Source organism: Nerophis ophidion, linkage group LG13, assembly GCF_033978795.1.
Source record: "Nerophis ophidion isolate RoL-2023_Sa linkage group LG13, RoL_Noph_v1.0, whole genome shotgun sequence".
NCBI lineage: Eukaryota > Metazoa > Chordata > Actinopteri > Syngnathiformes > Syngnathidae > Nerophis > Nerophis ophidion.
In genome coordinates, this window is record NC_084623.1 from 25,362,545 (window position 1) to 25,372,544 (window position 10,000).

At 39.3% G+C, this 10,000-nt stretch overlaps 1 protein-coding gene across 1 annotated transcript in view; it reads right to left on the bottom strand.

The window, feature by feature from the left end:
- The window catches only part of clasp1a (cytoplasmic linker associated protein 1a), a 154,604-nt gene that overhangs the window by 63,628 nt on the left and 80,976 nt on the right, over window positions 1-10,000 (bottom strand). Inside the window, 4 exon segments of the mRNA XM_061918624.1 lie at window positions 46-116; window positions 718-853; window positions 6,775-6,920; window positions 7,070-7,162. Coding sequence (XP_061774608.1) covers window positions 46-116; window positions 718-853; window positions 6,775-6,920; window positions 7,070-7,162 — 446 coding nt within the window.

Here is a 10,000-nt window from a genome sequence, read left to right on the forward strand (position 1 = left end):
CAAATACGCTAATTAAGGTTTCAAACAAAAACAAGATTCACTTACCGTCTGACTGCGACTGATTTGGAGGCGCAGTTACTTGTAATGATGGGGATAAGACGCGGGTAGTGTGTATGCTGGAAGAGCAAAAAGCAGCTATATCAAAAGTCAGGCATGGGGAGATGGAGCTGACCTCCAACCCCTGACCAATCGCAACAGTGGTTGGGTGAAGAGGCAGCCGAATTGGAGAGTTTCGGCCAAAAGGAGAAGATTAAAGATTTACCCTATAGACAACCTTGATATTTATGAAGTATTTTATGAAAATCAACTGGGATCCAATATCATTTGAAAGACACTGAAATTGGCAGGACAGGGCAACTTTAAGACATGGGTATCCAACTTTTTCCACTGAGGACTGCGATGATAAAGATATAAGGATGGGGGCCACTTTCATCCATTATGTACATTAAAGAGGCTAAAATCAACTTATGCTAAGCTATTTGACCAAAATATTTTAGCTTTGTGCTTTAGGAGAAAAAGCAAATTAGTATTTGATTTAAATGATGATTTTAAAAATCTAAATTTACAATATGCTTTGAGCCAGTTAAAAGCAGCTGCAGTCTGAAAATGGCCCCGGGCGCACTTTTAACACGTTTATCTTAAACTGTTGACAAGGTAAAAGTTATTGCATATTCAAATAAAGAAAACAATGGCATCATTCTGATGTCGAGACCTTACCCGCAGGATTAGACGGATCACAGCCATTCCGGACGTCGCCATGATTTTGGCACTGTTGGGCACCAGGTTGAGCAGGATGGGCATGATGCTTTCTGCCCCGTGGTCAAACTTGTTACCCAGCAGGGATGACAAATGTCTGAAATGAAAAGTAAACTGTTTCATACCCAACACACTGATGTCATCTTTTCAGCGCCCTTTGCAGAAAAACAGTAGTTTTTATTTGTGTGCTCTTTTTACCTTCAATTTTCAAACATAATTACCATTAGGGTTACAAAATTAATTAGATTAATTTAGACGCTTTTCTGCCCTGCGATATTCTGCCCTGCGATGAGGTGGATACTTGTCCAGGGTTTACACCGCCTTCCGCCCGATTGTAGCTGAAATAGGCTCCAGCGCCCCCCGCGACCCCGAAGGGAATAAGCGGTAAAAAATGGATGGATGGATGGATGGATGGATGGATGGATGGATGGACGGATGGACGCTTTTCTAGACACTCAAAGCGCTTTACATTGAGAACTGAGAAGCCGTCCTTTTTTCACTCCATAGTAATAAAATATTATTAATGAAAATAAAACAATTGTTGTTAATAATAATGCAAATAATAATAATGGACACCTTGATGGTGATAAGCTACATTTGTTGCCAGAGCTGTCCTTGGGTAGATGGACAGAAACTTGGTTGCAAATTTGCACCGACGGCTTCTCTGACCATCACCACACATTCACTCACACTCGTACACCGGTGTGAGGGGAACTGGGAGCAAGGTCTGTGAAGTTTCTTGCTCAAGGACACAACGGCAGGGACTACCATTGCAGAAGCAGGATTCGCACCCGAAATTCTCAAGTTTTTGGACGGCTGTTCGACCACGCCGCCCCATGAATGATATAATCAGCATAATTAAAAATAAGAAAATAATAAAAAATTTAAAATAAATGTATTTTTTGAAATTATACAATATTACAAAAGATTGCATACCAACGTCAACTTTTTTTACGGTTCATTTCCACAGTGTTCCACCTCATCAAATTAGTAATAACGTGTGCATTTCAGATCTCAGCAGCATTCATCAAAATTAGTTTCTATGTAGGCAGGTTGCATACCAGTGCATTATTTAGCATTAGAAATGTCCCATTACTGCTGTAAATCAAAACTAATGCTTAAATAATCCCTGCTCATGACAAATGTGAGCAATAAGTGCAATGACTTTTAAATTAAAAAACAAATGATGACACTAAACTTGTACATTATATGATGAGCCTTTCCCAAAATATGTTTCTTTTTAACCACAGTTAAGGAGTAAGTATTTGATATCCTTCTCATTTAGTGAGTTTACAAAAACGATTTGGTCCACTCTTCTTTACAGATACGCTCCAAATACATTTTGATAGAAATAAATAGATACAAATAGATTTTGAGGATTTATTTATTTGTGGCAGCTTACCACAATTACATTTGGACCACCACAAAAAAAATGTGGCTTTACCAGTTACACCCTTGTTCATTTATTATGGGATTGTCAAAGAATTTTCCAAATCCATCTGCATACAGTAGATGGCAATATTACTCTACTTTACAAAGAAAACTGCACTTTTTGGGAATTTTTCCCATCAACCGCAAACCCTATGTAAGACATGACCACATATTTGTCCCTTTTCTATGCATTTTAGATAGTGAAAAACTGCTTAAATGAGGCAGCTAACAAAGGAAGTAACAGGGATTCAACCTGCTTCAACAACGCTCTATTTACATGCTGTGACCTACATATTAACCACGCTATAGCGACATTGCTATATCATACAAACTACTTATCTGGTCTAGTGACAAAGCTCCTACCCGGACCGACTGAAGCAGAGCATATTTCCTCTCAACTTCCCAGCAACAGCAAGATGCTTGTTTGCTCTGAAATTTTTTTACCTGGGGACTATTCAAATTTACAATCGAAACGGGGAGCACAAGTCTTGTGCAGAAAGATACAACCTTCGCATCCGTCATTATCCCAGTGAGAGCGGAATTAGTGACTGTTTTGTTGTGTTCTTAATTTGTCCAGGAAATGTTTCGCAGTAGTAGTACATGATAACTCTCAAAAGTCTGTCTTGAAATCTACCATGATTAGTAATAGCAAACAGAAAAAATGCTCTTTTTGCTGCTGTCATTGAAGAAACCAGCGCTCATTGCTATAATCATCAAAGCCCTCAGTTCCGTTAATGCTTAAAATGACAAAAAAATACTGTAGAAATACAAACCCTGTTTCCCTATGAGTTGGGAAATTGTGTTAGATGTAAATATAAACGGAACACAATGATTTGCAAATCATTTTCAACCCATATTCAGTTGAATATGCTGCAAAGACAACATATTTGATGTTCAAACTCATAAACGTTTTTTGTTTTTTTTGCAGATAATCATTAACTTTAGAATTTGATGCCAGCAACACGTGACAAAGAAGTTGCGAAAGGTGGCAATAAATACTGATAAAGCTGAGGAATGCTCATCAAACACTTATTTGGAACATTCCATCGGTGTGCAGGCTAATTGGGAACAGGTGGGTGCCATGATTGGGTATAAAAACAGCTTCCCAAAAAATGCTCAGTCTTTCACAAGAAAGGATGGGGCGAAGTACACCCCTTTGTCCACAACTGCGTGAGCAAATAGTCAGTTTAAGAACAACGTGCACTTAGAAGAAATTTAGGGATTTCAACATCTACGGTCCATAATATCATCAAAAGGTTCAGAGAATCTGGAGAAATCACTTCACGTAAGCGGCATGGCCGGAAACCAACATTGAATGACCGTGACCTTCGATCCCTCAGACGGCACTGTATCAAAAACCGACATCAATCTCTAAAGGATATCACCACATGGGCTCAGGAACACTTCAGAAAACCACTGTCACTAAATACAGTTTGTCGCTACATCTGTAAGTGCAAGTTGAAGCTCTACTATGCAAAGCCAAAGCTATTCATCAACAACATTCAGAAACGCCGCCGGCTTCTCTGGGCCCGAGATCATCTAAGATGGACTGATGCAAATTGAAAAGTGATCTGTGGTCTGACGAGTCCACATTTCAAATTGTTTTAGGAAATATTCGACATCGTGTCATCTGGACCAAAGGGGAAGCGAACCATCCAGACTGTTATCAATGCAAAGTTCAAAAGCCAGCATCTGTGATGGTATGGGGGTGCATTAGTGCCCAAGGCATGGGTAACTTACACATCTGTTATGGCACCATTAATGCTGAAAGGTACACACAGGTAATCAAACAACATATGCTGCCATCTAAGCGCCGTCTTTTTCATGGACGCCCCTGTTTATTTCAGCAAGACAATGCCAAGCCATATTCAGCATGTGTTACAACAGCGTGGTTTCATTAAAAAATAAAAGAGTGCGGGTACTTTCCTGGCCCGCCTGCAGTTCAGACCTGTCTCCCATCGAAAATGTATGGCGCATTATGAAGCGTAAAATACGACAGCTGAGACCCTGGACTGTTGAACGACTGAAGCTGTGCATAAAACAAGAATGGGAAAGAATTCCACTTTCAAAGCTTCAACAATTAGTTTCCTCAGTTCCCAAACGTTTATTGAGTGTTGTTATAAGAAAAGGTGATATAACACAGTGGTGAACATGCCCTTTCCCAACTACTTTGGCACGTGTTGCAGCCATGGAATTCTAAGTTAATTATTATTTGCAAAAAAAATAAAGTTTATGAGTTTGAACATCAAATATCTTATCTTTGTAGTGCATTCAATTGAATACGGGATGAAAAGGATTTGCAAATCGTTGTATTCCGTTTATATTTACATCTAACACCCTTGTGGGGCGGTATAGCTCGGTTGGTAGAGTGGCAGTGCCAGCAACTTGAGGGTTGCAGGTTCGATTCCCGCTTCCGCCATCCTAGTCACTTGTCCTTGGGCAAGATACTTTACCCACCTGCTCCCAGTGCCACCCACACTGGTTTAAATGTAACTTAGATATTGGGTTTCACTATGTAAAGCGCTTTGAGTCACTAGAGAAAAGCGCTATATAAATATTCACTTCACTTCACTAACACAATTTCCCAACTTCCTGTGTTTTTTTCCAGGAATAATAATAATAATTGTAAGTGCCCTTTTTTCTGGCTTGAGCATCTGTCTGTGCAACTGCCTGCACATAAGGATGATGGGTAAAATTCGATAAAACAGTGCAAGTTTCCCTTATCACCTTATACACACCAAGTCTGCAAGAGAATAAGACGACAAACAGGAGGAAGCGTTGCCACCTTGGTAAAAATTGCATGCATGTGTGTCATCGTCAAATTATGCAAAATAGATGGTGGTGTCACACTGGACTGGAAGAATTGTTGTGTTTCATGGATGCATGCTGGTCAGAATGCTTGCTGGTTAATAGGGGATCAAATAATTATTTCAATCAAATAAAAATACATTTTAATTGGATAATAAAACATCGTTTTTGCTATTCTGTTCAAATTATAATGAACTTAATTTAAATATCATTGGTGGTTTATGTCTTTGTATATATTTTCAAACTAATAAAAAGTTATGTCAAATTATCCATCCATCCATCCATCCATCCATCCATCAATTTTTTACCGCTTGTCCCTTTCGGGGTACCGATTTTAAATAAGAAAAATCACATTTGTCAATTCAATCAATCAATGTTTATTTATATAGCCCCAAATCACAAATGTCTCAAAGGACTGCACAAATCATTACGACTACAACATCCTCGGAAGAACCCACAAAAGGGCAAGGAAAACTCACCGTATTTCCCTCACTATAAGGTGCACCGGATTATAAGGCGCACCTTCAATGAATGGCCTATTTTAAAACTTTGTTCAAATATGAGGCGCACCGCATTATAAGGCGCATAGAATAGATGCTACAGTAGAGGCTGGGGTTACGTTATGCATCCTTTAGATGGAGCTGCGCTAAAGGGAATGTCAACAAAACAGTCAGATAGGTCAGTCAAACTTTATTATTAGATTACAAACCAGCCTTCTGACAACTCCGTTCACTCCCAAAATGAATAAACAGCTGTTTTATTATTTTCACCGATTCAATAAACACGTAAAAAACAGTCTGATACTGTTACGGTAAATCAAACGTTAGTGCAATCACAATACAGTAACACTCAAAATAGTGCAAAGCAATAATACATCAATAACTCAAAGTTGCTCAAACAATGATGTCACACAACACAACACAAAAAATAAACATGTAACGCTCACTTTATTAAGTTATTCCTCATCCACGAATCCCTCAAATTCTTCATCTTTAGTGATCTAATCAAACAGTTGGGTGAATACGGCATCCACCTCCGTCAGTGTCACTGCTGTTAATGTTAAATTCTCTCTCTGCTGCTCTATTCCCGTGTTCTACTGTGTGACTGTTCGCCTTGAGTTTAAACTCTGCGTCGTAAGCGCGTCTCTTAATAGGAGCCATTTTGGGGTCTTTACATAAACACAAAGAAACGGCACGCCTTCTGCAGTCATATATCCCAGCATGCACAGCACTCTTCTTCTTCTACGAGGGAAAATGAAGTCGGCGGCTGCTTACTGTAGAAGGAGTTCTTCTACAGGGGAAAATTAAGTCGGCGGCTGCTTATCGTAGTTGCCAGACCTGTTGTGGCTCAATATTGGTCCATATATAAGGCGCACCAAATTATAAGGCGCACTGTCAGCTTTTGAGAAAATTTTAAGTTTTTAGGTGCGCCTTATAGTGCGGAAAATACGGTAATATATAAATATTAATTAATATTTTAACACAAACAAAATGTAAAATGTTTTACTTAAATGTATGTCATTTATTCACACGAAACTTACGAACAACTTTATCATAAATCCGTTTGAGATGTATTTTGAAGTCAAATCTTTGCATTGACCTGATCTATGTAACTAAATTAAAGTGAAAGAGCATGTGTGATCAAAATAAACTACAAAATTAATATGCATATATAATTTTTGGTGATTAACCACATGCATTACCGTGTAATTTTTACAGTCCTACTTTGAACATCAAAAAGTTGACAAATTACATCAGGAAGGGTATTTTTTAATCTTACCCCAAAGTGATGCAGGCCTCGCGGACGACCTGTGAGCGCAAATCTTTCGCCGACAGTTTGAGCGACGCCTCCAGTAGACGCAGCTGCTGAGGGAAACCCTCGTACTCTGCTGCACCCGCCATCATCAATGAGCGAACCTTTTTCAGCTGAAAGGGAGTGAGATTTAGAGCTGAGGGTCCATAGTGATTGGTTTAATGGTTTTAAAATCTTGTTCAATAGTGTATGTGGAGTCCTCAATTGTTCTCTTCACTTGAACTTCTTACTCATTTGCATAGTGTGTAGATGTGTGACTTACCGCTACCACTCGATGCTCCCAGTCGTGTTTGTCATCTGATAGAATTTCTCTGATCTTACTCAGCTGCTCCTCCAGCTCCCTGTTGGAGTAAATCTGAAGACAGGAGATACGTTTTATCATTAGCGTGTGGAAGTCAGGGAAAACAAGAGCACTTACAAAAACTATGTACACTACAAAAAAGAGCATAGAGTAAACAAATGTTGCGTACAGAAAAGATATTTAATATACCATATTTTTCTGACTATAAGGCGCACTTAAATTCCTTTCATTTTCTCAGAAATCGACAGTGTGCTTTAGAACCCGGTGCGTCTCACGTATGTATTATTTCTGGTTGAGCTGACTGACCTTGAACCAATTTTATGTGGTACATGGTGCAACGATAAGTGTGACCATTAGATGGCAGTCCCACATAAGAGCTATTATGGACTGCAGGTTGATGCCCTTCATTTAATGAATTACGCTAGCAAGCAAAACCAAAACTTTGATGTTTCATTGAGAAATGGAACATTCCACACGTCCAAAAAAAGTTTTATTACCACTTTTGTAAGCTATATAGCTGCACTGCTTGTCGGAGCATTACAGCTACCATCGTCAAACGTACTGTGCTTCAACATACGGGTATTATTATGGTGTTTTTATAAAGACCCAAAAATGGCACATGTTAGGAGTCATAATCTGACATTTGTTTCGCCCTGTTATGCAGATCCCAAATACACAACATTAGGTACAAATAGGTAAGAAAAGTTGGTTTGGCATAAGTCCTGAAAATGTGCGCACGTCCGCCATTTTTCTTTATCCTCTTGTCGTCGGGCATTCATGCTCCGCTGTTGCCATTTCTAATACAACGTAGTGTGTAGTTAGAACTTAATGTCAGTTAACCTGTCATGGAAGCCCTAAAAACTACAGCAAAAGATGACGAGGAGAAAACGCAGTCCAAGTGGAGCCATTTAAACAAGACCGCCCACAGAACTGTGCATCCGGAACCACCATTATATGTTGTGTAGACCACAAGGAAGTGTTTGGATTGTAAACAAAAAAACAGACCCCTTCAAAGCGCTTTTTGAATAAGAAATAAACCCAAAAAGACCCGTTCATCGACAGTGTGCCTTGTAATTGTTTTATGGTCTGAAAAAAAAGGGTAAACTTAAAGAGGAACCACACTTTTTTAGAATTTTGCCCATTATCTACAATCCTTATGTGAGACAAGAACTCAAGTCTTTCTTTTTTCAGTATGTTTTAGAAAGTGAAAAACTGCTAGTAAGAGGCGACTAACAATGCATGTGATGGGGATTCATCTGTTTTGCATACAAAGCCCTCTAAAAACACACAGTCATCCCATCAATGTGCTACATGATAGTGCTCAAAGCTCTCACAAAGTCTTGTCATGATTAGTCATGGCAAACAGCTCTATTTTTTATTGTTGACGGAAGCTTTGCTGCTTTGCGGATTGTGAAATCAATGCACTCAAAAAAGAAGTCCTGGTAATACTTAAAATTAGAAAAACAATGTAGATATTACAAACCCTGTTTCCATATGAGTTGGAAAATTATTTTTTATTTTTTTTGCAAATAATAATTAACTTAGAATATCATGGCTGCAACACGTGCCAAAGTAGTTGGGAAAGGGCATGTTCACCTCTGTGTTATATCACCTTTACTTTTAACAACACTCAATAAACGTTTGGGAACTGAGAAACCTAATTGTTGAAGCTTTGAAAGTGGAATTCTTTCCCATTCTTTTTTTATGTAGAACTTCTGTCGTTCAACTGTCCGGGGTCTCCACTGTCGTATTTTACGCTTCATAATGCGCCACACATTTTCGATGGGAGACAGGTCTGGACTGCAGGCAGGCCAGGAAAGTACCCGCACTCTTTTTTTACGAAGCCACGCTGTTGTAACACGTGCTGAATGTGGCTTGGCATTGTCTGGCTGAAATAAGCAGGGGCGTCCATGAAAAAGACGGCGCTTAGATGGCAGCATATGTTGTTCCAACACTTTTCCACTTTGCATCAGTCCATCTTAGATGAGAGCTTTAACTTGCACTTACAGATGTAGCGACAAACTGTATTTAGTGACAGTGGTTTTCTGAAGTGTTCCTGAGCCCATGCGGTGATATCCTTTACAGATTGATGTCGGTTTTTGATACAGTGCCGTCTGAGGGATCAAAGGTCTTGGTCATTCAATGTTGGTTTCCGGCCATGCCGCTTACGTGGAGTGATTTCTCCAGATTCTTTGTACCTCTTGATCATAGTATGGACCGTAGATGTTGAAATCCCTCAATTTTTTGCAATTGCACTATGAGAACTGTTGTTCTTAAACTGTTTGACTATTTGCTCACGCAGTTGTGGACAAAAAAAAAAAAAAAATGTTTATTAGTTTTAACATCAAATATGTTGTGTATATATATATATATCCATCCATCCATCCATCTTCTTCCGCTTATCCGAGGTCGGGTCGCGGAGGCAACAACCTAAGCAGGGAAACACAGACTTCCCTCTCCCCAGCCACTTCGTCTAGCTCTTCCCGGGGGATCCCGAGGCGTTCCCAGGCCAGCCGGGAGACATAGTCTTCCCAACGTGTCCTGGGTCTTCCCCGTGGCCTCCTACCGGTTGGACGTACCCTAAACACCTCCCTAGGGAGGCGTTTGGGTGGCATCCTGACCAGATGCCCGAACCACCTCATCTGGCTCCTCTCGATGCGAAGGAGCAGCGGCTTTACTTTGAGTTCCTCCCGGATATATATATATATATATATATATATATATATATATATATATATATATATATATATATATGCATATATATATATATATATATATATATATATATACACAAACCCCATTTCCATATGAATTGGGAAATTGTGTTAGGTGTAAATATAAACGGAATACAATGATTTGCAAATCATTTTCAAGCCATATTCAGTTGAATAT